The 27,749-nt window shown below is 38.6% G+C and overlaps 1 protein-coding gene across 3 annotated transcripts in view; it reads left to right on the top strand.

Annotated features, from left to right (window-relative positions):
- Nucleotides 1–27,749, top strand: part of ZFC3H1 (zinc finger C3H1-type containing) — a 61,107-nt gene that overhangs the window by 12,529 nt on the left and 20,829 nt on the right. Inside the window, exons 3-22 of one of the 3 annotated variants that reach the window (XM_034771502.1) lie at nt 611–637; nt 2,010–2,074; nt 2,347–2,545; nt 2,788–3,014; nt 5,997–6,120; nt 7,870–7,967; nt 8,910–9,113; nt 9,958–10,122; nt 13,587–13,724; nt 14,238–14,356; nt 14,743–14,889; nt 15,705–15,879; nt 16,110–16,241; nt 17,020–17,565; nt 17,692–17,801; nt 19,020–19,151; nt 20,466–20,587; nt 22,219–22,320; nt 22,691–22,810; nt 23,547–23,730. In XM_034771502.1, coding sequence (XP_034627393.1) covers nt 611–637; nt 2,010–2,074; nt 2,347–2,545; nt 2,788–3,014; nt 5,997–6,120; nt 7,870–7,967; nt 8,910–9,113; nt 9,958–10,122; nt 13,587–13,724; nt 14,238–14,356; nt 14,743–14,889; nt 15,705–15,879; nt 16,110–16,241; nt 17,020–17,565; nt 17,692–17,801; nt 19,020–19,151; nt 20,466–20,587; nt 22,219–22,320; nt 22,691–22,810; nt 23,547–23,730 — 3,136 coding nt within the window. The remainder of the gene's footprint in view (nt 1–610; nt 638–2,009; nt 2,075–2,346; nt 2,546–2,787; nt 3,015–5,996; nt 6,121–7,869; nt 7,968–8,909; nt 9,114–9,957; nt 10,123–13,586; nt 13,725–14,237; nt 14,357–14,742; nt 14,890–15,704; nt 15,880–16,109; nt 16,242–17,019; nt 17,566–17,691; nt 17,802–19,019; nt 19,152–20,465; nt 20,588–22,218; nt 22,321–22,690; nt 22,811–23,546; nt 23,731–27,749) is intronic. The other 2 variants (XM_034771509.1, XM_034771514.1) reach the window with 2 other exon arrangements.

Genomic DNA, 27,749 nt, shown 5'->3' with positions numbered 1-27,749 from the left:
CATTGTAGAAACTAATATCACCACAATTAGCACTAATTGTACCTTTTCCCACCTTGAATCCATGGATTGAAGGGGCATGGAGAGAAACTCTAAGTGTTGAGGCATGTGGTATTAGGAAAAATACTTGTAAATGTTCTGTGGCTAACTAGGCTATAGTTTGGAAGTGAAAAGGATGGAAGTGCGATTAATAAATCCAATAATGTTCTCAATCTGCATCAGCTATATTTTAGTGGTGTCCACTGTTGCCTTTATGCTTCAGGGCTTATTAGCGTTTTAATGTAAAAGTTTATAACTCAGCTATGCTATTAGCTTTCTTTGCATACCAAGCTTCACTTAGCGTAAAGTTTTAACCCAAGAATCTGTACTGCAATCCTTTTGTGGTCCCACGACAAAAGAAGCTTGTTCAGTTAATTTTTTAAATCTTTAAAGTGGTTTCAGATGCTTTTACAATGTCTTCCATGTGCTTTTATTTAACACTTTTATGGTCTGTTGGTCTGGCTTGTGTAACAAGCTTTTGAAATATTTAAGAAGAAAATGAAGGTAAAGCATTGCTGGCATCCTCCCATTTCCCCTTGTTCTCATGTGTGTGTGTTTGGTGTTTTTTTTTTAGCACACGGCAAGCAGGAAGATCTCCAGGGTGAGCTATATACCATTTGTATCTTTTAAAATTTCTATTTTATGTTTTGAGATTGCATTTGTCTTGTATCTACTCTTCTTGATATTTAGGAAGAGTCTTCTGCTAGGACTTTGGGAGCAGGGAGAAAAGTGGGTTGTCAGTTTCTCTTTTCCTAGTTTGGCATGTGGGTAGGGACACAGTCTAAGAGGGTTTTTTATATGGAGCGAAAGCATCTTGGACAGGGATCCTCAAACTGGGGGTCGGGACCCCTCGGGGGTTGCCAGGTCATTACATACGGGGTCCTGAGCTGTCAACCTCCACCCCAAACCCTGCTTGCCACCAGCATTTATAATGGTGTTAAATATATTTAGTTGCACTCAGAGGGTTGCGATGTTAAAGGGATCACCAGTAAAAAAGTTTGAGACCCACTGAACTTGGAGAATGATTCCTCTGCTGTTGTTTTTCCCCTCCCATTTGATGGCAATGTGACTGGTGGGTAGTCAAGCATATCCGCAGGGTAGAGTTCAGCTGGTGAGTTTTACTACATACCGGGCCAGTGATAACCCTAAAACTGGTTTTGTTGGAGGTGGAGGAGGTGCACCAGTGTTCTTCTCCAGTTTTGAGTTTTCAACTTAATCCTACAAGGTCCTGAGCAGCTACTGGGATGTGCCGAGATTCTTAAATTCCAGTGGAGCTGAAAGTGCTCAGTGCTGTACTTTATACAGCACTTACTCTTGCTTCAGCAAAAGCAGCCGGTGGGCAGGTCTACACTATGGCAGAGATTGACGCTCTGAGATTGATCCACCAGCGGTCGATTTATTGGGTCTAGTAAAGATCCGCCAGATCAACTGCAGATTGCTCTCCAGTTGACCTCTGTACTCTACCCCCGATGAGAAGAGTAAGATAAGTCGACGGGAGATTTTCTCCCATCGACCCCCGCGGTGTAGAACCTGCAGTAACTCGATCTATGGTACGTTGACGGAATTGCATAGCATAGGTCGACTTACTGCGATAGTGTAGACATAGCCTGTCTTTTGGCAGACACCGCTTTCATCCTTTTTATGGGATAAATAGGAAGACTCTGTTCCATAGAAGCAGAAAGAAAAACATAAGTTTTCCATCTAAGGTATTTTTCCCCTATTAAAAGATCAAAGATCCAGTCTGTACTGTCAAGGTGTTACTTCTCAAAGCAAGATCAGTCATGCTAGTTATAATAGCACATTTTCAAAGTACACATCTGCAGCAATTTTATTTTTAATATACTATTCTAATGTATTAACACCTCAATGATATAACTATCTTGGGTTCAGTTCTGCACATTGTTTTAGTGTAGTTCTGGTAAGTGAACTGAAGCTTTGTCATGTTTATAAAAATTTGCTATCTTGTTTTAAAGGAGTAGAAGACAAAGAACAAACATTAGTACGAAAGCTTAGCACTTCAGATGCTACATCTGAAAAGGTAAGAGTGTTCTGGCTGAAATCATCTTACATTTTGTGGCATGATCTTCTGATTCTTTTTTTCTATGTTGTTAAGTCAAGCCACACTTTAGGAATAGGTAGCATAAATCCTCAAAGACCATGATGAAATCTGGAGTGGGATTTTAAGCTTGCCTCTTTATAGAAATCTAATTTTTGTGTGTGAAAAATGACTTTTGAGAACTTAACTAATGACAAATTTCATGACTTTTCAATTATGCTCTCCCCTCTTTTTTCTCCCTCCCTTCCTCAAAGAAGCTACTGGATGAGGAGGAAGAGATGTCTGAATTGCAGCTTAGACTTCTTGCACTTCAGTCTGCCAGTAAGAAATGGCAGCAGAAAGAACAGCAGGTGATGAAGGAAAGCAAGGAAAAACTAACAAAGACTAAAACTGTTCAGCAAAAAGTCAAAGCCAGTACAAAACCACATTCAGCCAAAAAAACCAGCACTGCAGGTAATATGCTTAACAAAATTAAAATGGTTAGCAGTAGTCATCCATCTGAAATCTAACATGTAATCTGCTATGTAAGGCTTATACTAATACAAATCTTCACCACCATATTGCACTCACTAATACCTTTCATTCTCAACACTTTTAGGGTTTCTGCAAAATGTAACCTTTGGGGACTTGTTGGATATGTGTGGAGGTTTTTAAAGAACTGAGGCGCAATTACCTGTATATATTTTTATTTAAAGCTAAGCAAGCTTTGAGGAAACAGCAAACAAAGGCATGGAAAAAAATGCAGCAGCAAAAGGAACAAGAAAGACGTCAAAAAGAAGAGGAGCAGAGGAAACAGGAAGAGGAGGAGGAGAGAAGAAAAAGAGAAGAGGAAATCCGAAAAATCCGTGACCTTTCAAATCAAGAAGAGCAGTATAACCGGTTCATGAAGCTTGTTGGGGGAAAGAGGAGATCAAGAAGCAAGGTAGTCATTTGTATTCAGGTGTTATATTTGAGATCCTTGATTGATACATACTTTTTTTCAAATTCTCAGAGAAACAGAATAGTTTAGTGGTTACAACATAGAATTTGGAGCCAGAAGTTTGTGTTTTAATCCCAGATCTGACTGTTTTTATTCTTCTTCTGGCTGTTTTTGGTCATGTCTCAATCTCGCTACATAGATTTATCCACCTGAAAATTAGTGATCGGTAATTGTTATTCTCATCAGAGTGTTGTGAGCATAAGATGCATGAAAGATGTTAAAAACTCTGTAAATAAGTATAAACCAATTAGTAGTCAGTCCTGTTCTAGGAGTTGTAAAGCCAGAATACTGCTTTTACTAGGTTTTGCAGTGGTTCTGGAAATTAAATTCAGTGGGGTAGCACTCCCCCAAAGTGCTCATTTTAAGACTAATCATGTTATACTGCAGAAGTGAACCAACAATATATATTGCCTATCAAGAAACAAAGTCTATTTACTGGCAAAAAGTGTCATTAATTTAGAGTTAGGATTGCTTAGTTCTGCTTTTCCAGAATGTGGAGTATCACTAAACTTAAATTTGAAAATCAGGAAATAGTTATATTTTGCACCCAACCTTAATTCTGGAGCTGGCAATAGGCACTGGCACCAAATGAAACTTGACCCTGTCACTAACAAAATTTGTGCGGCCGTGTCCCCAAACCAATTCTTTAGCCTCATTCCTCTCATTTAGGTGTAGCTTCACTGCCCCAAGTAATAGTTGCAGCAAGCTGCCAGTTTTCTCTCTATCAGGAGAGGTGCAGCTGCAGCTAAAGGAATCAGGGATCTCTGTGTTTTGGTCTTGTTATACAGAAGGTCCCTTTAGATAGTCACAATGGCCATTTCTGGTTTTATAACGTAACAATGTTTGAAAGAGTTCTAGAAAGAACTTTAGAGTTTGTGGGCCACTAGAAAGACTTAGTGGACTGTCGGACAGCAGTAGCCAGTCAAGAATATAGGGGGATAGTAGTATTTCACCCCAATTTTAACACACTTTTGCATATTCTTAGTGCTCACCAGCACTCTATATCTGCATTGGCATTCACACATCATGCATCCTTTCTGCCTTCTGTCCTGCACTGTTGCTCTGGGACTGAGGTGTGCCAACAGACTGCACTACGTGGCTCATTTTGGAGTAACCAAAGGTGATGTCCCACAGGGAATTCTTAAGGCAAGGATAAACGGGTATCAACATCTGTCAAGTCTTTAGGGGCTTGCCTGGAATAGGCAAAGTGGTCAAGAATAGTAAGTCAGGCTTAGATAGTTAGTGTTTGGCTAAGCCCATCCTAACCTTAGCCGTTGTTCTAGTCAAGTTAAGGCTTGGGAGTTCCCCATATGCTATCCTTGTTCACTTCTCCCCTGCTGTCCTCCAGGTACTCAGGAAGGGTATAGTTATATGATCTTTAACTGGGACAGGTTAGAGTATTGCTCATGGGGGCAGAGGTAAGATTTGGAGGGAGGGGGATGGGAAATGACCCACTCTGCATTTCCTTGTTTTCAGAAATTCAAATTTAGCCCTTCCCTCCATGTTCTGTGAGGCACAAGGCAGTGCTAGCCAACTTTAGTTAATAAAGATTTCGGCATTGAATTTCCCTTGTTTGAGAAAATGATGGTAAAGAGGGGGCATGACTGAGGGGCACCTGTGATGGGGGCCATGGATGGATTTCCTAAATACATCTCACTGCTGCTCAGCTATTAGCTTTGCTTTCCTCCTTGCTCCTTCGTGACACTAGTAGGTCTGTATCTGAGACACCTCTTGAGCAAATGAGTCCAAATTGGCACCACAAAGTACCCCATGTTGTCGTATAGCACTGTTTATGACAACCTTCTTTATGTACATGGGATTTAGAGTACTTTGAAAAGTATGCTTTTAAACACAGAGCTCTATTTGACCAGACCTATGAAGTCACTGCTGTTCCTCCTTAATGCTGCTGGCACCTGAAGCAGAACTTCCAAAAACAAGCCCTTGGGCGCAAGCAGAAAGTAGGCTGAAATTTGTCGCAGAAGTCTACCAAAAGCAGCACTTGAACTCAGTTTTTGTGGGGAGAAAAACGGGGGAGTGTGCTCAGGTTCAAGATAGTCTGTTCCTGTAAGCGAGCAAGTGATTGATGTAGGCTGAGCTCCTTTGCATAGTTGGTCGAATGAGGCATCAAGTGTACCAGTCTCATGGTGCATATGCAAATCACTTTCTCTCATGTGCCTGTCACTGTTTTTGTGGGAGTTCTGTCTCTGGAACCCTTCGGCTGAATGACCCAGAATTTACAAAACTAACTTTGGCTCTGGGGCTTAGCAATATTTAAGACACATTCAGTGTGCATGTGGATTGTTTTTTAGAGCTCTGTGAGGGTTGAAAGCTTTGTTCAACCTTTACAATAAAGTTGCTCAGTGCTGTTCCATAGTAACTATGTATTTAGTTTTCCTGTTTAGTCATTACTTGGCTCTTTTGGAAAAAAAAGATTTGCTTTTCAGCAGAAACATTAGTAATTACTGTGATGTATTGGCAGGAGCAATAGAGTTCTGAAATAGAAGCTAATTATAACACCATTTCTTTCAGAAACACTTTATTCAAGAGTGCCCAACCTTTTAACGCTGGCTAATTGTCAGGAGCTTGAGTGTCTGTTTATAAGTTTTTATTTTGGGTTTGATAATTGGATGTGTTTGCTTGTGTAATCTCTTGTAGAAACTGCTGTTGTATTCAGCGAAAACGGCATTCAAAACCTGCAGCTGATCTCCTCAGTCTCGTCTCTACATAGAGAAGAAAGCTGTAGTTTGACTTCTTAAGCCACGGTTGACCCCCTTCTTGCCTCCTTTCTCTGCTGGGTAGAACTTGATTGAAAAATAAGTGAGGGGACAGGTGGTGGCAGTATTAGAACAACTTTTAAAAAATGCAAATGCTGTAAGACATGCTAAATTTAAGCACTTTTTTTTTTTTTTTTTTTTGTATGCTTAGTCTTCAGATACAGACTTGAGACGGTCTTTAGATAAGCAATCTACTGATAGCGGAGGAGGGATTTATCAATATGACAACTATGATGAAGTTGCCATGGATACAGACAGTGAAACTAACTCACCAGGTAAGATTAACTTTCAATTTCTGGCATGGTTGAAAAGTATAATGATGAAAAATGGTTGAAATATTACTTTAGTGATATAAGAAATATGAAACGGACAATCTCCGTCTTTTCAGAAGGGCTGTGTTCGTTTTGTGGACTGAAGTTGAATGGGTAATAATTACGGCTAAGATTTTTTTGTCACAGATATTTTTAGTAAAAGTCACAGACAGGTCACAGGCAATAATGAAAAATAAATGGAAATCTATGACCTGTCCCTGACTTTTACTAAAAATATCCATAACAAAATGGGGAGCCTGGGCATCTGCTGGTGGGCTGGGAGCCTCAGGGGCCTCCACCACCCGTGGGGGCTTGGAACTCCAGGGTCCCGCTCCTCTGGTGGCTCATAGCTGCGGGGGTCCCCCCCACTGCCCGGAGCGGCCAGGATTTCCCCACCACCACCCGGGGCGGTCAGGAGCTGCGGGGTGGGGTCCAAGTGCCAGTCATGGGAGCTGGAAGCTGTCGGGGGCTCCTGCCTCCTGGGGCAGCCGGGGTATGCTGCAGCTCCCTGCCTCCACAGGCGGCTGGCGACCCTGCAGCTCCCAGCCGGCGCTGGCTGAAGTCATTGAGGTCTTTGGAGGTCACGGATTCCCTGAGTAAATCACAGCCTTTGTAATAATGCCCTGTGGGTTTGAGAACTATGTCATTTAAGAGGAACTAATTCTGTCCTGTTTTAAATCTGATTCTTTTTTTATATAGCTTTGTATTCCCTAGGGATCCGCTAAAGAGCTTCAGGCTTTTACACTTAGCCAAATATGATTAGAAACATCAAACTTGTTTATAAATTCATATGAAATCATGTAGAAATGGGGGTCCCCAAAGCAAGATGTGTGAAAAACTCTTGACTACTTCCTAGAAACCTGTCCTACACCTAATTTTCTCACTAACTTAAATGAAACTATTTCAGAAAATACAGTCAAATTTAGAAACATTACCAATATTTCAATAACCTTTATTCTTTCCTAGCTGTGTTTATTCCTTTTATTCCATTGTTCTTCATCTTCTGATTTTATTCTCTTTTATTTTCCATATTTGTTTTTTCCTTCTCAGCAAACTTCCTTGCCCTCTGGCCTCTGTTCCCAAACTTTCTCCTTAGCTGCCTCTCTTAATTTTTCTGCTGCCTGGTTTTCAGAAGGACCACACAACATACTGTTTCCAGGCATGCAAATTATGTGACTCCTTCATATGGAAGGGTGGGGCCTCTGAGGCTCTGGATCTACATGTCCCAATATTCCTTGAGTTTCTTACCTATCTGGTGCTGAAGCCTTCATGCATGTTGCATCTCCTTCCTGCTGGTTGCCAGATCAGTTGGAATCTCTGTGCTCGGGCTTGTAGTTTCAGAAAGCATGCATTTGTGAGTTAAATCAAACTGAACAGCAAAGATGGGTTTCACTTAGAGTAATGTTGTCTTTGAATATTTGAATACAAATTATAAAGTTAATTTAAAAAAAAAAAAAAAAAGGTAGGAACAGGGCATTAAGTAGTTCCGTGTGTCTTTTGTTCAGGTATATACTCCTCTTTTATTCTGGTCTCACCTACCAAAGTTGAGATATAAATTAGCATCTTGCCTGTTTTCTCACTTAACTTTATGGCCATGAGTTGAAATGCGATTCAATATTTTTAGTTGGTTAATTAAAGCATAACATGATTTAGTCGTGTTTGGTAACTTACCATTCTTATTTCTTGATTTAAATGTCTCTCTCTTTGTTGCAGCTTCTTCTCCAGTGCAGCCTCCTTTCTTTGAGTGTCCGGTGGAATATTTTCCTCCTCCAGCACCACCAATTTCCTTGCCCCTGACACCCCAGGTTACAGTAAATAATTTTAATTCATTTGTCTTTTAAATTTTTCAGTTTTAATATATATTTTAGTTCTGTGTCTTAAAGAAATACTGTCTTGGACCCTACATTTTATGTTGCATTAAAATATGTGAGAATTTCCTAATAACTTCTAACAAGTCTGCATCAAGTAGTTCTTCCCAGGCCCTTCTGTGGTACCATTGTGCCTCTGTATCTTTATGCTGATCTATTGTTCCCCCTCTCGTGTTGGGGTGACTATAAAGAAAACCTCCCTTTCCAGAGATCAACAAAACCAGACCATTCTTTCAATCTTTTCTGGGCTCAGCTGTCTTTCCACCTTCTTTGCTACTGGAGTTCTAGACAGTTCCTTCTCCTCTTGCATCACCACTTCCAGTTGTGTGTAGCTGAAGGATAGGGCAACCCAGTCCCCACTTCCCACTTGGGCTCCGGTCCCCCGGCCCTATATACAAAATGTCTGTCCTCTCTAGCCTCAGTACTCCCCACCCGGGGACTAACACCTATTCTGGCTGTGTTGTAGGTCCCTTATCCACCCAGTACCAGTCTCAATTAGACTCTCTGGTTGCCTTCTCACCCAGGAATTTGCCAGCAGCCTGCTATTCTCTGTCTCTCCCTTCCCACTAAACACATATCCTTCTTTGTGCCTAGTTGGTGCTCCTTCTTTGGACTAAAAACTCTGAATTCCTAGCCTTAAAGGGAATTGTAATAGAACTGAAGGGACAAACCCTTAAACCTACCTCCTTTTTTGTAAATCGGAGCAATTTAACTCCAGCCTTTGATGTCACTGTCTAAATCACTGCTATTTGAATGTAATATCAAATCGTGACTTAATCAGTTTAATTCATATCCTTTGTGTCTTTGGAATAATTTAGTAATGAAAAGTTTAGTTAATTCTATTTGGTTTTCAAATTCTGTTTTTCTTTTTGTAATGCATCTCAGACCGTGCAGCCGTTGAGCCAACTTTATGTGGAGGACATTTCTTGTGTTTCTCTTGAGCCTCCTCCACCTCTCCCACCCCTTCCACCTGAGGAACCCGAACAGCCACCCAAACCTCCATTTGCAGATGAAGAAGAAGAAGAAGAAATGCTACTACGAGAAGAGCTACTCAAGTCTCTAGCTAACAAACGAGCTTTCAAATCAGAGGTAGTCCTGTAGTTTGTGAATATAGCCTCTAGATGGCACTCTTGAGCTAACTTTAAAGGTGACCTGCAAAGGGTGGAAAAATATAGGACCTTTTTTTTATTTTTTTTCCTGCTTTATGGCTGTATAAAACAATCCTGAATGAGTTTTAAATCAAATCTGCTTGGTTTACATTACAAATTACAGGTCTTGTCCAACCTGTTTTTGCTGGAGGACTGGTGGGATTATAACATTTCAAGGGACTAAAATTTGAACAGTTGAAAGGGATTTTATTCACTGTTAAACTGTTTATTTGCTTAATACCTATTTAACAAACTATTGGAAGGAAGTTCTTTTTGTTAAAGATTCAAACACTACCTTCCTGTCATTTGAAGGCTGAGAGAGCTCTTGTTTCACTTCAGTCTTCCAGCAAATATGAGATGGACAGGACTTTACATTTCTAGTATTTCTGAGGTAAAAAACAAACAGAACTTATCCCCACCCCTCCCCGTGTTTGTAATGAAAATTAAATTAAACTGCCTATATGACATCATAAAAGAGGCCACAAACATATTTCCTTTGCAGATCACCTGTAAACAAGAGCAGGACCATTCTTGCCTAATATACTTTTTAGCATCACTATGTAACTACACAAGTGGCGATAGTTATAGACCTTCGATCAGAAAATTGAAATATGTTCTGGTGATACAGTGTCTCTGTTATAAAAGTTTAGAGAGAGAGCATAGATGCTAATATTTTTCATTTGTTTTTCATATACAGCTGTACACCTTTTGAAACACTTTTTTGATATAATATACTATTTCTTCCTCCCTCCCCTCCTGATTGGACTTTTTATTTCCTTATGTAGGAAACATCAAGTAATAGTGGTCCGCCTTCACCTCCAGTTCCAAATAATTCCCAGCCTGTGCCAAGAAGCAATCTATCAGCAGTCAGTATTAATACTGTATCCCAGCCTCGGGTACAGAACACAAAGTTTGTTAGAGTACCGCGACCGCCACGAGCAGTAATCACAGTAAGGAAATAACTTCAGTTTTCTTTTAATAAGACCATATTATGAACTAGTCTTAACTCATATGGTAAGTTAGAAGTAAAGGATCTTCTTCTGCATAAAAGCATGTTATTTCCCTTGAAAATAACTTTGTGTTAGATCAGTGATTAGGAACCTGTGGCATGTTGGACCATTCTCTTTCCCTTCCTTGCAATGAAATATTTAATTCTCTTGTACGTCTAAGAATTTATGGCTTCTCTGAGCTGGGAGAAGATGCAGTGGCCCTTCTTAAATAACCTTTTAAATGAGTTAAAGTTTTTCCAATTTTAGGTTGGGGTGGGGGAAGAGAATCTTGAAAAGATTAGATGCATGAAGCAAGCAAATGTAATTTCATATATTTTTAGCAGTCGAGTGCAAAATGATTTAGCTGTCACTTAAACATTGTTTAAATTGCCTTAGGTTACCTTTCACTAGGAATTTCAGACACTGAAGATTATTACCCTTTCCCGCTTTTAGCATTCAGCATCTTATAGATTCAAAGCACTGTATGAGCATTTGAGGCATGGTCAAAATTCACTGAGTCTGTCAGACAGACTGTTTTAAATACAGTCCAGTTATTTGGTTTGGTATTATCTTACACAAAGTTTAAGATGAGGGGAGATTTTTACAGGCAGAAGATGCTTGGAGGTAGAAAATTTATAAAACAAAACAGTGAAACCAGCATCAAGATGAAGGGGAATCAATGAGGTATAAGATGATTAGCACTAAATGGTTGAGGTAGTTCTATTCTGACAGTTGACTTATCTGGTATTTGATTATGAGAGTCCACGCTAGATATATGGTATATATGGTAGGTGTGTGTGTGTGTGTGTGTGTGTGTGTGTGTGTGTATATATATATATATATATATTATATTTTTTAATCCTATTTTAATGGCTCTGAGAAGTGGGTTCACATCAAGTCAGCATCTGATTTTGTGGTGTCCATGATCTCTCTGAAGCACCATTGAAGTGTTTCACTGTCTTCATATTGTTTTGTAAGGAGAAGGGAGGACCGTACGGTCGAAAGATAGAAGAGGGCTGACTACACTGATGTCATTTTGGTCAGAATTTATGGGAGCTTCTCAGTCTTCTGATGTAACCTCTTGTGTGCATCACTCTTTGTTAGCTGTATTTACTTTAAAAAAATCTTATGATATCCCACTCTTTCAAGGTCATATTTCCCCCCATCTCTGGCAAACGTTCTTTTCCATCTCCTTAACCCTCGGTGTCCGCTGCCTACATCTAACCTAATTTCAAACAATACAAGAGTAATTTGAGATACAAAGGGCCCCTGGCCTTTGTGGCACATTATACTTGTGTTAATCAGTTGGCAGTTGCATGTGTTCTGTAAACTGTTCTTTTGGTAATTTTTTATTTAAATCTCGTCTGAATCACTTTGTCAACTATTAGAGGATTTTGAAAGAGTTCTTTGTCCTATTGTCTTGAGTTTCTCCTGGGTCAGATTTAATTCAACTGTTATGTTACAGAAACACAAAGAAAAATTGTACTAGTTAATCGGAGATGAATTGCAGTATTTAGCCTTTTTAATTGCAAGATAGCTTTTATCAGCTGTGATGATGGGCAGTTTTTAAAGGGTTGAGCAAGTCCTGGTAAGTTTTTCTGTATACTCTAGTTAATGATTAGCAGCTTAGTTATTTTTTACATTAACTAAAAAATGATGGATGATATGTTTGTACATGATTAGCCTTGCTCATTTTTAACAACTTCTCATTTTGCATAGCTATTCTAATCCAAGTGTTTTGAATCAGCATAGTGCTAGAAAAATCACTCAATTTTCAGGCTTGTTAAAAGCCATTACTTATTGTGAATGTGGTAGCTTAATGTCTAGAACAGAAATATTTTTCTGTGTGTATTAAAGGAGGTGTAGCCAGACTAAGGCCTCATCTACTCTTAAGTTACACTGGCATAGCTATGTCAGTCAGAGTATGGAAAAAAATACATACCCTGGCAACATAACTATGCTGACAAAACCCCCAGTGAGGCTGGAGCTATGCTGACAAAGAATAGCTAATGTCATTCAGGGAGGTGGTGGTCCTAAATCAGCAGAAAAACTCCTTCTGTTGGCGTACGCTATGGCTACAATAGGAGGCTATGCCTGCATGGCATCTCCCAGTAGTGTATAGATGTACTGTATATGGGATGGATGCTCTATAGTGTAGACACGGCTGTAGGTACCTGCAGCAGATCACTTGCATAGCTTCTTCTTTCCCCTCTACCCACAATAACTGTCAATTCTCATCACTCTGTTAGGGCCAATTTGTGTGGTTTTTGTGTGTGTGTGTGTGTGTGTGTGTGTGTGTGTTTTAATTGTTCGGCTTGTGGTATTCAGGATTTTTTTTATTCTTTGAGTTCCTGAAATCATGAGACACTTTTTTTTAAAAAGAAAACAAAGCTTCTAGCCCTCATGGTTGCAGAGAAAAGTTTGAAAATGTGTACAGTGTGTTCCCTGAAGGCTCAAAACACAGAACACTTTTACAAGGAACTAAACATTTGATTTTAAAATAATAATCTAAATCATAATTTTTTTGTGTGCCTGACTCATGGTTTTTGAATGCTTGCAGTTGGCAATGCTGCACCATGTGCTGGAACAATGTGTACATGATCCTAACATTACTGCTGGGAGTGGTGGTGAAGGGAGAAGGCAAACAGCTAATTTGTTCCACCCTCCTGCAGCCCTGGAAAACTACATAAGATCACACTCCTCCCTATGCATGTTTCCACTTGCATTGAGAAGAATAGTAGAGTGAAAGTGACAAAGTTACCATCTTTTGCTCAGCTGCTCAAGTTTGTGTTATTGCAGAAGTGGTATATGTGGGAAAGTGAAGTAATACAGGCTTCTTATTAGGGATTTGTAAAATATTGAAGGGACACTGCCCTGAGGTAGCTGTCTAGTCTTGACTGACATTTAATCATTCCTGTGTTAGGAGGAAGGGAGAGAATCAACTGGAGAGTGGAGGGTGAAGTTGCCTATAACTGTACATGCGAAAGTCTATAATTATTTGATCCAGTCAGTCAGTCTTGAGTACCTCGTCTGAGTATGTGGGACTGGGACTAGAGAGATCACTGCATAGTGCTAGCACAGGCTTGCTGTTTTCTTTGCCTCCATTCTCTATCTGTAAAATCAAGATACTTTCCACTTCACATAACTGTTGAGAATAAATCCTTTAAAAACTCAGGCACTTGGAAGGGGCTCCCACTAGATAGGGCTCCCATTACCAGAACTTCCAAGTGCCTCAGTATTTAAAGGATTTATTCTCACAGCAGTTATGTGAAGTGGAAAGTATCTTAATTTTACATACATACTAGAACTAATCCAGAATATAACTGGAGCAGGGCTAAAAGTGTTCATATAAAGCCTACACTATAATGCATCTGGTTTTACTTTTTTTGCTAGTAGGTATAAAAATAAATACTTTGTCTCTGCAGCTTCCGAAGCATAAGTCAGTAGTGGTGACACTGAATGATTCAGATGATAGCGAATCTGATGGAGAGCCATCTAACTCGACTAACAGTGTATTTGGAGGACTAGAATCCATGATCAAAGAAGCAAGAAGAACTGCAGAGGTAAATGATGTATCTATCTATAAAGCTTAATTTTAGCACTTTTTTAACCTCAGAATTCACAGCAAACCTTCAAGCCAGGGTCTAGAGATACAGGCGTGTGTCAAAAACAGAAGAATATTGAGTGCGTTTTTATGGTACTGTGCCTGGGCTAGTAATTACATCATTCTTGCAACACAATGAACAAACTCCCGTTTGTTCTAGTTAAAAATAACCTCAGGATAAAACTTGAAGGGGGCACTAAAATGCTTAATTGAAAAATAAAACCCAAACACAGAACTCTAGGTTGTGGCAAGTAAGAAAAGGGGCTGCTAATTGACGATATTTGGCTTTAAAAACCTTTTACTCACTGTGTAATCTGTTAATGACCACATCTTAAAGCTTTAAACTTAAAGAAAAAATGTAATTGCCCCTTAAATATTATATGGCTTCTGCAAACATTTGCATTTAATTTGGTGTGTGGGGAGGTGTAATATTGGCATATTTTGATTAAGCTCTCTTTTTTTTTTATAACAGGCTTCAAAACCCAAAGCACCTCCAAAATCAGAAAAAGAAAATGATCCTATGAGAACCCCAGAGGCCTTACCAGAAGATAAGAAGATTGAATATCGACTCTTAAAAGAAGAGATTGCCAGGTGCGTTGGAGTTTCAGGGCAACAACACAGCTTTGAAGAACCTATATTTTGCTTTTAACCCATACCAGTAACCCGTCCTTTTAATTTTGACAAAAAGATGTTAGATTAAAGATCAGTAGAATTAATGTGAAGTGTTTCCTTAGATTGTAAAAATAAATTGGCTTTTTTTAGATTATTTTTAGTAAGATTATTCAGTATGTGAACTGCTTGGAAACCATTCCAACTACAAAAATCTCCCTCTTACTTGAAATATAGCCATATTACTTTCAGTAAAGTGCTGCTACTAATTTGTGTTCTGGGAGTATATGCAGTCAGAAGACATAATGTGTAGCTAGTGGCAATTGCTGGATATTCCATATGTTTTCTTTTTAATATGTCTGTTTTAGTCGAGAGAAGCAGCGCTTAATTAAATCTGATCCATTGAAGAACAATTCATCTCCTGCAAACTCTGATGGTGAAGTCGATGGGGTTGGTAGAATAGCAATAGTTACAAAACAAGTTACAGAAGCAGAAGCAAAACTTAAGAAGCACAAGTAAGTTCTTCAGTATGATGTATACCACACTGAGCTTGTTTAGGGGGAATGAAAGGTTAAAATGTTCATGAATGTGTAACTTCAATACAATAGGGCTGGATTATCCACTGCTTGGCACCTTATGTTGTCACTTACTGCTTTACAAAATGAGTGTAATGTTGTAATGTCACCATCACAGTACTCTACTGCCCTCTTTCCTGCTCTCCCATCTTTGTCGTTTGAAACTTCAGTTGTAGGCCCCCAACTGAATTGTTCTGGATTTAGAGTCAAGTTGTAGTACAAGTACTATTTTTCTCTTCCCCTGCCTTTCCTGCCAGGTCTAAGTGCTGCTCTTTTTGAAGCAGCAGCTTCTTGTCTTTAGGCAACCTCTGTTGCCCAAGTCTGTATCTTCTTGCCCTCCGCTAAAGTATACGCCTGCCTGAGAAGAGGGCTAGGCTGCGGAAACTGGGGCAGAATTTTTGGCGCCCTTAAACATCTAAAACTACCAACAAAATATTTTTTAAGATTTGCCATTTTCTCATCCGAGTACCATATTTAAAGTGATGCATTGACTGACTAAATCTGCCCATTCAGTATATCTGTCCTAGTCCTAGATTACCCAGCTGTAATGCACGTGCTTGCCTGTTTCATGGGATGTTATATACGTAATATTTGCAGAATGGTTTCAATTAATTTAATGAAAGGTGCTATGAAAGTGATTGGTTGGCTGTTGCAACAGGTTAAGAAGTTTGGGGTTCAAAGTAGTAGTCTGTAATTCTGTGCCATCTTGATCTTTGGAAAAATGTGATTTATTAAACCAACTTTTTAATTTTTAGACTTCTGTTAATGAAGGATGAATCTGTTTTGAAACATCTCCTGCAGCAAGAAGCAAAGAAGAGAGAATCTGTTCGAATTGCTGAAAATAAGATTGCTAAACTTGCTGAGCAACTGCAAGCAACTGAAAAGTTTCTGGATGTTAATAGGGTGTTTTTGAAGAAGCTTCAGGAACAAGTAGGTTTGAACTGTCAGGAAAAAAAAATTGTTCAATTTATTTTCTATCACTATATGAACTTTCATATTTTTGGAGTTGTGTAAATTCAGTTCTTGGAAGTATGTGGCTTTATTTGTACTGTGCAACATATTAATTTACTTAGCTGTGTCTAAATTTTGTCAAATCAAACTTTTTATTGGTAGAAAGTGCATGTTTTCTTGAAGTGCTAAAATATTTTTTTTCTCTTCAGATTCACAAAGTTCAACAACGAGTTACAGTGAAGAAAGCTCTGGCGTTAAAATATGGAGAAGAGCTTGCTCGAGCAAAAGCAGTGGCAAGTAAAGAAATTGGAAAAAGAAAACTGGAACAAGATCACCTCGGAGTAAGTCAGTCACATAAACTTGCACCTTTCTTTAGTCAAAAAGTAATAATAACTTTGTTCAGCTAACTTCAGTCCAGAATCTTCAAATAGAAGTTGAAGTGGAAAAGTATTTTAAAAGGTGAACTGTGAAGAAAAATCAAGTCTTTCCATACACCTCTCCTATGTTGTAATATATAAGCAGTCTGAAAGTTTGTTCCAGAAGTCTTTTCTGTTGGATTTTTACGTTAGAAGTGTTAGGGTTTTACTTCCATCTCTTTGCTGGAGAAGACGAATAGTGCTGTAATAAGACTCTGGCCTAGCTATGTGGGGAAGGATTCCTACATGTTGGTGACATCACTATTCAGCTCCTTCACAGATTTTGCCCAAGCTGTCCAGCTGAGACAAGTAAGTGAGGATCTGATATTACTAATCTGAAAAACAAGCTGAAGAAGGCAATTTGAGACAGGTTTTTTTGTAAGTTATATTTTTTTCTTTGTTTTCTCTTTTTTATATGTGTGTGCTTTGCATTTTACATTTAAACTTTGGTAACCCAAATTTGTGTGCTAAAGATTTATAGAGTGGTGTAGACTAATTTAATAGAAAAACCAGCAAACATTCCAGTGGAATTGTGGCAAATTATGTTGTGGTTTTCCTGCTGTTTTTGTTTAAATTTTCAGGCAAGAGTTTAAAATATGTACTTCTAAGCTGAGTCAAATGTTTTACCCGGTTTCATTACCCTCCTGTCAATATTTCAGTAAATGCAAAGAGATATTAAGGGTTTTTTTTTTTTTCTTTGTAGCCAAACAAAATGTTGAAATTGGATCATTCCCCTGCATCAAGTCCAAAAAAACATTCAGCAGAATTGATTGCATTGGAGAAGAAACGACTACAGCAACTGGAGTATGAGTATGCCCTAAAGATTCAGAAACTTAAAGAGGCCCGTGCACTTCAAATCAGGGAACAACCAAATATTACTCCAAATGCAGAAGAGGAATCTGAATTTGTATTACCTCAGCCATCACTTCATGACCTTACACAAGACAAACTGACCCTAGACAGTGAAGAAAACTATTTTGATGATGAAATTTTGTCTAACTCAAACAGAGAACGAAGGAGATCTTTCAGAGAATCCAGTTCTTTTACTAAACCTAATCTTAAGCACTTGGACACCCCCAAACAAGAAATAAACAAACTTTCTAAAAAAGCAGTGGAGGAACCTGAACTTTTTCTCGGGTTGAATATTGATGAACTGAAAAAACTTTATGCTAAAGCTGACAGCTTGAAAGAGCTGCTTATAAAAAGTACTGCCGTTATGACTTCTAAGGAAGAGTTTTTATGTGGTCAGGTAAACTTGTGCCTCAACTCCTTTTAAATACTTAACTTGTAATTACATTGTTTTTTTTTCTTTTTCTTTTTTTTATGAAGACTAGGTTTTTGCTGTATTATAGTTTTTTAAATATTTGTTTCCTAGGAAATTTTGGTGGATATGGATATTGTTACAGCACAAAGTAAACAAGCTGAAGTGAGACCATTTCCATTTGGGCCATATCATAGTCCCCTTCTAGTTTTTAAATCCTACAGGTATGACGACTATATTATCTCTGTGTGGGGCTGCTTTGTTTATGAAATATTTTAATTGCTTTCAGTGCTGTCTGTATTTCTTCTTACAAGTTGTATAACATCAAAGGTAAATTTGGCTTAAGAACAGCTTTTGTAACCTTAGCGTGGGATTGATTCCATTCTTTGGAAGATTTGATATTTTAAAGTTCTGTGTGTGATGATAAACTTTTAAGCATGACACGTAAAACCTAACTTTCTTTAACCAAAAGTCATCTTTAAATTATTTTTCTGATTCAAAGAATCAGGAAACTTATCTCTAGAGACTTCATTATTCCTTCATTCATTACTTATAGGGCCCCATTTTGGTGCAGCAAGATGGACCTAAAAGTCTATGGCACTTCAGTTCCATAAAGTGAATTCTGTGCTAGATTTAAGCAAATTCTAAAAATGGAGGATTACATTGAATTAAATACAAAAATTAACACCATCACTGCAGTACTCCTTGTATTTGTTTTATATTGGCTCTTATATTACGCTACCCCTAAATTTACAATGTGCTGTAGATTTTTGTATTACAGCATTGTAATACAATGGGAAGGCAGAAGCTGAAGGATAACATTCTTACAAGAACAGCTTTGCTATGCTTCAATATAGTACAGACTATTGTGATTCTCTTACCATACTAGAAATTGACAAACTTAAAATGCTGTCATAGTTGAGCATTAAATTTTATATTAAAGGGAAAACCACCAAAAACATCTGGCTATTAAGACTCCGCTCATACTGAGTTTCTGTGCACCTGTTCTGGAGGCTCTCTGATATTGAGCTTTTAGTACTATGGCTTCTGAGGTTATTTAATCCTCAGCAATCTGCTTTACAGCTCTGCTTGATGCCAATTAAGTAAGTGCAAGAGCACAGGTCTCCCAGGTTTGCATTAGATCTTAACTCTAATATGTAACTCTCCCTACAGTGTGTGCATTAATTCCCCATGTGCATGTAATGAGGTTCGGTGAATGAAGGGAGAGCAGGATATTGGAGTAGAAATCTATGCGGACTGAGAGAACTGTGCTTCTGTGTTGCCTTTAGTAGGTCAGCTGTATTTCTACTCTAGTCAGCCTTTCAGAAATGCAAGATACTTCCGGAAGCAAAATACAATTCCTTTTTTTAAATTTATATTTAAAACCACTTTCCTGTTTGTCTACCAGGGATTCGCATAATTTTTTTTTTCCCCCCCTTTAGGTTTAGCCCCTATTTTCGAACCAAGGAAAAACTTTACCTCAGTTCAGTATCCTACAGCAATATGATTGAGCCAAAACAGTGTTTCTGCCGTTTTGATTTAACAGGCACATGTAATGATGATGATTGTCAGTGGTGAGTCCCTTTCAACCTTGTGCATTTGTACTAAATCTCTGTTGCAGAGGTTACTGCTGCCAAGAGATGAAAATAGACATGTCTGATTCTTAACGAGGTCTGTCTGCATGATGTGCTATAGCCTTCCATTCTAAATCTTGTCTCATTAAATACTTGCCTGCGTAAGTTCACTTGGCAGAGAGAAAATCATTGTGCCAATTCCAGTCCTGGAGGGAGATCTCTTATGTCTAAACTTGAAAAAAGAAAGATCGCTTGAGTTTTTGAGGCTTTTGTTCACCATTATGTCAGATTCTTTAGGTTCTTTTGTATCGAGATGGGATCTCTCTTGTATCATAATTACAGCAGGGTCTTTTATTACCTGATGTAACAGTGGGTGAGGAAGCATACTATTTAGCACACTATAAATAAATTAGTAACATATCTAGCATGGTGTAGTAAGGAATTATTTAATAAAAGATCCTATTGTAATGCAAGAGATCAGTTTAAAACTGCTTTAGAAGAACTGCATTAAAATCTGTATAATTTGAAGGCACATCACTAAATGGTGTTACCCGTTATATTAACAATGGCCTGTTCACTTGGAGTTTCATTAGCTAGCTGTTGCTTGCCTACCAATGGAACCTCTCAAGTGAGGTTGATCTGACTCGACTTTAAAAAAAAAAAAAAAAAAAAAAAAGGGGAGTGGAGTATTGATTCACTGGCTCTGGGTATATAATCTGTAACAACAGTAACTAGATTATTTCTAGGAGGAATTCTCCTACCAATACACAAGGGCATGAGATGCCCAACTCCCCTTATCTTTTGTAGGAACATTGTATGTGCAAACCTAGCTATTTTGTGTTAGGCTTGTTCTCCTTTAGTAGAAGTAGTGCACATCTATTCCTTGTACGGTATGGTGAGACTATACCCAGGATACTAAACTGGTCTACACAAACGTGCACTGAAATAACAAAATCAGTTTTAATTGGCACCTTTTTGTTACGTCAGTGCAAGTGTGTATTTTGAAGTATGGTCCACACATAGACTTGTACTGAAATATCAAAAGGAGTGAATTAAAACCATGTTAATTATTTTATTGCAAGTTTGTGTTTAGGCAGGACCTAAAAGCATAGATGTTGATTAGTAGAAATGTCAGGGCACCTTACACGTGCTCCATAGTCATCTTTTCATTTTAATTTTTTGTTGTTTTCTCTGCTTTAGTGGGGTTTAAGTAATGCTTGCTGATTGTGGCCCTGATATTAAATCTTTACTTTGGTGATATTTTGTTGTCCTGAGAATCCCTTTTTTTAGTCTAACTTTTCTTTCTTTTTTTAGGCAGCACATGAAAGACTGCACTCTTAACCGAAAGCAACTGTTTCAGGACATTCTTTCTTACAATTTAACTTTGATTGGCTGTTCAGAGAAAAGCACTGATGAGGAAATCAGCATTGCAACAGGTTTTTAAGTTTGTTCCAACTGAATGTGAAACTGGGCATTCCCCTCCCCTTCCCCCCCAAAGATAGCTTTTATTTTCATTAGAAGTTCTAGAATTAAATAAGTTCTAGTGGTCATTGTATACATTATAAAATGTTACTGTATGGAAAAGTGGAAAGCCATTTTTGAGTTAGTTAGTCCATAGTAAAATTCTCAGTAGTACAGTAACTCCTGCATTCAGGAAAAACTCCTTCTCTATTCAGGAGAAAATGCTCCCTAATTTCATTGGGCATTTCACTCATTCAAGAAATGAAGGAGACAAGATCTCATGGGTGGGGAGCGGAAACCTTCTTTACCTTCCTTTTGTATTGCTTATATAACTTTAATGGGATGTTGTACTTATTAATGGAACTAGGTATAGTGTGAATAGGCACCAGGAAAGCTTCTTCCACAGTCAAGACATGTAATCATATTCTAATCTATCCTCATGGCTAGATTTAATGATGATTATTTTGTGCCAAAGTGTACATATTCTCCTGGGACCTAGGATGAGACAAACTCTTTTCTCTAGAGATCAGTCCTATTTAAGCCCAGATCTCTAGAGATAAGACTGATGATTATGTAACTTTGCCACTTACCCATCCAACTTTAACCTGTTTAAAATAGTCTAAATATTAATATTTTTAAACTTAATAATGGCGTATTGGTGTACACATCTTTTAAATAGAAAAATGAAGCAAGATTTCTTTTTAATTCCTGTAATATGCACTCCATTGATACTTCTGTTTTGCCATGCCAGTAAGCTCGAGATAAACTTGGTTTAAAAAGTATATATGAGCTATATCATTCTGCTACTAAGAGACTGTTGAGCCAGATGCCATTTTTTTTAATCCAGATATGGTTTTGGAGAATGTCTTGTGAAATTATGCAAATTTGAGGGATGGTCTAGGGTTCAGTAGAGAAATTGATTTCTTAAACATCATTATGATTCTAAAAAAGTATCTGTTTTTTACTACCACCATGTTGGATTGTTATAAATGAATTTTTAAAATCTAATGTACTTTTCATCATATAGGATGACTATATTTCATTCATTTTTGGATAGTGGATGTGTACTGTTCAGTTTCATTTTTCCAGTTCTCTTAACCAAATGCAAGGGGAAGAGCTTAAATCAGGATCTAAAGACCTGGGGAAAGTGGTGAAGTTCCATGTCCCTCCCCCAGATTCCTCTTCTGCATCTTTGAGGAGTAATGGGATGAAAGTAACACAAGAAAGTCAGATTAGAAAAATCAGAAAGAAATTTCTGTTTGTGAGATGTAATCTGTAGCAGTGGCTTAGAAAGCACATATGGAAACCCCCTTTTTTAAGGATATTTACAAGTAGACTAGACCAAAGCACTAGAAAATGTACTGCAGGAATAATCTTGGGGGTGTGGATAAAATGGCCTAATATAACTTTTCCGAATTCTGACTTCTATATCCAGCCAAACTTGAGAAGCATATTAACTTGAAATGATCAGCACTGAAATAATGGTGGTGATATTTATATTGTCATTATGCTTTCTGCTGAGTCTCTTATGTTTTAATATTTCATAAATGGTACACAGCTATTTATAGCTGTATCTAGTTAAGTTATAATCTTGGTCTCATTTTAGAAAAATATGTCGAAAAACTTTTTGGTGTAAACAGAGATCGAATGTCCGTGGATCAGATGGCCGTTCTTCTTGTTAGCAATATCAATGAGAGTAAAGGTCACAGTAAGTAACTTGTTTGATATTTTTAATAAAACAGTCTGTTGTATTATAGTGTTAACATTGCGTATGAGCTTGACAAATTCTTCTGATAGTATTGTAAAGAGAAGATCTGCTTAGTCTATTTAAGTTCATTTCACTGAAACATATGGTTATAGTCTTCTGTCTTTAAGCTTCTTTTGTTATAGGGTAAAAATTTCAAAAGTGACTTGTGCACTCAGGAACCTAAGGCTGTCATTGAAAGTCAATGGAATCTATACTTCTAAGTCACTTAAATGCTTCTGACAATTTTACCTAAAATGACTAACTTTGAACAAAAATACATTGGTTTGTGGATGTTGAAGCAAACAATTTCTACTGTTCTGGTTGGTTACAGCACCTCCATTTACAACTTGGAAAGACAAAAGGAAATGGAGACCTAAGTACTGGAGAAAACCAGTTTTAGATAGTAGTAGCAGCAGTGAGGAGGAACAATCTCTGGGACCTATTAAATATGGTAAGGCAAAATTGTGGTGTGCATTAGAAATAACTAATGGGGGTGGGGGAGAAATTGCAAGCACCTATTCAGATTAAGCATGAATTTGCTTCAGTATATGACCCATTTATATACTCCACGCATAAGCTTCTTGACTACCTTCTCTTCATTTGCCTGTTCTTTATTCTAGGATGATTAAATCTATGGATATCCATTTAAAATATTAATAATTTAAAGGCTTAGTGGGAGCTCTTATTCCCTTCTCTTGAAAGGAACTTGCTAGAATGTTCTGGAGCATCTAAGATTAGCGAGATTTCCCACATGATTTGTGCAAATGGCACAACCCCCCCCCCAGAGTGAATTCTGCAAGAAGGCTCTTCAGAGAATCAGACTTGTTTTGTGATGAACTTTCTCCTATGAGTTCTGCCTCACTCTCAGTGCTGCCCTAAAAATTATTCCTAACCAATCTGATCCTGCAAAAGCAGCCCTCTACACTTGCCTTTTTCCAGTTTTCACATTTGAACTAAAGCCAGTTTTCTGTGCCATACTTATCGCTTCTTTCCTACTTTTAAGGAGAGAATACCTTTACCTTTCTCTAAATGTGGTGGGTGGCTATTGTATTTGAAAGGTATCCCGACAATTACTTGGGAAGTCTGTTTGATGGTGTTTTCACTCATCTTAAATATATGATTAGTTAGTTCAAGTTCCACCGTGAAAGGTAATCTGCATGCTGAACAGAGACACTTTATTCTTGCAGCCAATCCTGTAGAACACAAAACCAATGTTCGAGCTCTGGATGCTGTTGTGACTCCAGACGATGTCAGATATTTCACAAATGAGACTGATGACATTTCTAATCTGGAGGCGAGCGTACTTGAAAACCCCTGTGATGTACAGCTTTGGATTAAACTTGCATACAAGTACTTGAGTCAAAATGAAGGGTAGGTTCTTATCTATATGCAAACAAATCTGTTGCCCTTTTGTATTTTTTGTTTGATGCTTTTCACCTGTGCTACTGTAATCAGGTTTCCTTCCTGGTGTCAAAGGAGCCTTTGTTTCTTTGACAAATCCACAAATACCTTATTGCTTAAAAGCAGTTAGAAAAAAATTCAGATTAGATCTCTTGCTGTACACAGTCCAGTGCATGAGTAATAAATTATATTTGCATTTTAACTCCAGATAGATTTTATTTCAGAGTGGAAGTAGTTGAAATGAGAATTAAAGCAGTAATTGCTTTAAAAAATGCACAGTTTATAAGATTACAGTGGAATAAATTTGTCCAGTTCTGTGAATTTTTACATCAAGGTAAGTATAATAGAGGGAAACACTGATTTTAAATCTGCCTTTAGAATGTTTGGGATGGCATTCTAAGACCGCTTGTACTCAAGGTGCCTTAAGATGACTCACTAGAGTAAGAACTGCCAGGTGTTTTGCAGTTTTTAATCTATGTGGGAAAATGGTAACCTAACTCCAGCGTGTTTTTTCATGTTGTAATTTTCTTGCCTTTGGAATTCTTAGTACCGTATATACTCAATCATAAGCCGGTTTGTTTATAAGCCGACCCCCACCAAGTTGGGAAAGTAAAAATGGAAAACTACCCTATAATTCAGGGGTCAGCAAACTTTGGCTCCCAGGCCATCAGGATAAGCCGCTGGTGGGCCGAGATGGTTTGTTTACCTCGAGCGTCCGCAGGCACGGAGGTAACCCTAAGTAAACAAAGTGTCCCGGTGCGCTAGCTGCTTACCCTGATGGGGAAATATTTTTGGTGAGGAGAAGCTGGGAGTCAGGGGAGTAACCTCTATGACCACCCCCCACATGACCCCACCCCTAGCCTGGGACCCCCACACTCTCCCCATCCCATCCCTTCCCACCTTATCTGGGGAGGGCCAGGGGAGGATGTCTCTGACTTGGCTGGAGCTGTTCTGGTAGGCTGAGCAGTGCGGCCGCAGCCTGCTCCGGTGGGCCAGACTGGGCGGCGTGGCTGCAGCATGTTCCAGCGGGCTGGGCTGGGCTGGGCGGCACGGCCGCAGTGTGCTCTGGCGGGCTGGGCAGCATGGCCACAGCCTGCTCTGGGGGGCAGGGCCGAGCGGCACAGCTGCAGCCTGCTAGCCCTGGAGCTGCAGCTGCTTCGGAGGCTGGGGGGAGAGCAGCATGGCCAGAAGTGGAGAGACTCTGGCCCCGCCTCTTCCTTTCTGGCTCTGCTCGCTGTGCTGCCTCTCCTTGCTCCCTCTGTTGTGGGGAGGGGCTGTGTACCACTGCTCCCTCTCTATACCCGTTCATAAGCCAACCCCCTTCTCTGGTGCTTCCCTTTTTTACTAAAAAAATTTGGCTTATGAACGAGTATATACGGTATCTATGTTTTTCCATTTACCTTAACTGATTAGAATTAGAGAATCAACATATTTTTTTATTTTATGGTCAAAGCATCCCAGTAGCAACTTGGTCACTTATGGTTGAGTAGGCTGTTTCATTCTAAATTTCTTAAATCATAAACTGTTCTGGAATGGGATTGTCTCTTCATGTATGTTTGTGTAAGCCATAGCTGACTCGGGCCTACTGCACTATAAATATTTAATAAGCTTCCCTTTTCAGAAATATATATCCTTCAGGATGAAATTTTCTGTCTAAATGCGAATTAGTTTGGAAATCATGGACAAAATTTAGCTCTTCATTCCTTAGCATCAGCACATGAATATTTCTCTTCCTCCACGTTTTAAAGAGAAATCTTGATTTTTTTTTGAGCTCTACAATTTCAAATTTGGTATTTGTGTAATCTTCAGTGAGGAACTTATGCCTTATCAATTTGGGAGCTAGTAATTCCTTGTAATGAAGTGAAAATAGCATCATGTGCAATATGTAACTTACCAAATTAAGTAATGTAATTACCAAGATATGTGTAAGGTTGCACATGTATGGATGTATATTTCAAATGGCATTCAGGTTTTTGCATATTTCCTTGAAAAATAACTTTTTTTTTTTTGCTGAATTTCAAGTTTAATTTAAACAAATCAAGACATTTAGTCTTAAAAAATTAACATTTAGATAACCACATCAATTGCAGTTCAGCCCCACCTACTGCGTTGTGTGGGTTTGTGTTATGTATACTTTGGCGTAACCTAACCACTTATTGAGTTCAATAAAAATTCCCCAGGCACATCCCAGCAGTGGAGTTACTACTGTTGGAATCATAACTTTGAATTTCGTTAACTTGTTAATGCTAAGATGTAGAATTTTAACAAGCTTCCGTATTGACTGTAATTGCAATATGAACACCGGGTACAAAGCTGATTTATGTGAGGAAGTACAGTGATCCATAACTTCTGTATCAGTGCTTGCCAAACTGAGATTCATGGGGGAGCCATGAGCATTTGGGGAAAAATTTTTTAATCAGTATCAGTATGCTCCCCCCCCATTAACTTAAAAAATCACCTTCATCTTATTTATTGGTGTACACCAGTGGCTTTCAATCTGTGATCCATGGACCACTACGGGTCCGCAGACTATGTCTAAGATTTCCAAAGAGGTCTGCACCTCCATTCGAAACTTTGTACGGGTCTGCAAATGAAAAAAGTTTGAAAACCATTGGTCTGTGCCTAAAGTTGCTCCTGTTTCCAGGACTGGGAACTTCTCTGTGTCCTCTGCTCCTGCAGGGGGCCTTTAGCACAGAGACTCTCTGCTGGGGGAAGCATTGAGCAGGAAGACTCTCAACTGAAAGTCCTGCTGGCATGGAGGGCAAAGACTTCCAGTGCCAACAGCAATAGCATTCACAGATAAGGGAAGGGAAATAAAGGAGACAGGTGCATCTTTTTATAATGGAATGACTTTTACCAAGGGCTAAGCCTACATGTAGCAAACATTCAGCTGAAGAAGGTGATAATTTAAATCAAGTTAAATGGAAAAGGAAGAAAAGTAGACATTGTGATAGTTACATTGTTCGGATTTTCATGTTTTTATATGATTGGAAAATGCATGGCAACAATGTGTCATTTGCTTAAGCATTAGTAAGTGAAAGTATGAGGCCAGGGAAACCAAACACGAGCAGCAATTTTTTTTTTCCCCTTAGGAAAGAGGAAGAATTTAAGTGGCAAAAATAGTCACTGTTAAAGAAACAACAGTTCCTCAGAAAGCCTTTGAAGGATCTTGTGTTGTGACCATGTGAATTCTAAAATGCAAACAAGCACACAGCATTCGCAAGACCCTTCTATTTCCAAAAGAAATAGATGTGCATAAAATGATGATTGGGGAACAAGCAGCCATGGCCCAGAAAACCATTCCGGTGTCAAATGATGCCACCCATTGACACATTGATGACCATATGAAAATGCCTACGAACACTTGATAGAACAAATTAGGAAGAGGTGGTATTTTGCACTGCAGCTTGAAGAATCCACAAACATAGCCAATTTGTGTCATCTTCTGTGTTACGTGAGATTTGCCAAAATAGATACAATAGGTTGAAGAACTTCTTTTATTTTGCAAAGAAATCCCAATCTGAACAACCAGTGAGGAAATACTAAAGTCTTGGATACCTTCATAGCGGATGAAGATTTTAAATGGGTTGTGTGTGTGAGGGGCTGTGCACTGACAGGACTGCAGCTATGATTAGAAAGAACAGTGGGGTTTCAGCATGAGTAAAGCTTTTTAATAAAATCCCTGGCAGTGCTGCTTCCATTTGCTTCCAATTATTTCTGTGATTCTGGGTTTTTAGGAATGATTTCTGTGAAAACTAAACATAGAAATCATTTAAATTTGGAAAACTACTTATGTCTGTAAAAAGCAACAGAGGGTCCTGTGGCACCTTTAAGACTAACAGAAGTATTGGGAGCATAAGCTTTCGTGGGTAAGAACCTCACTTCTTCAGGTGCAAGACATCTCACTTCTTGCACCTGAAGAAGTGAGGTTCTTACCCACGAAAGCTTATGCTCCCAATACTTCTGTTAGTCTTAAAGGTGCCACAGGA

Source organism: Trachemys scripta, chromosome 1 (genome assembly GCF_013100865.1).
Source record: "Trachemys scripta elegans isolate TJP31775 chromosome 1, CAS_Tse_1.0, whole genome shotgun sequence".
NCBI lineage: Eukaryota > Metazoa > Chordata > Testudines > Emydidae > Trachemys > Trachemys scripta.
This window is presented reverse-complemented; position numbering and strand designations above follow the sequence as displayed.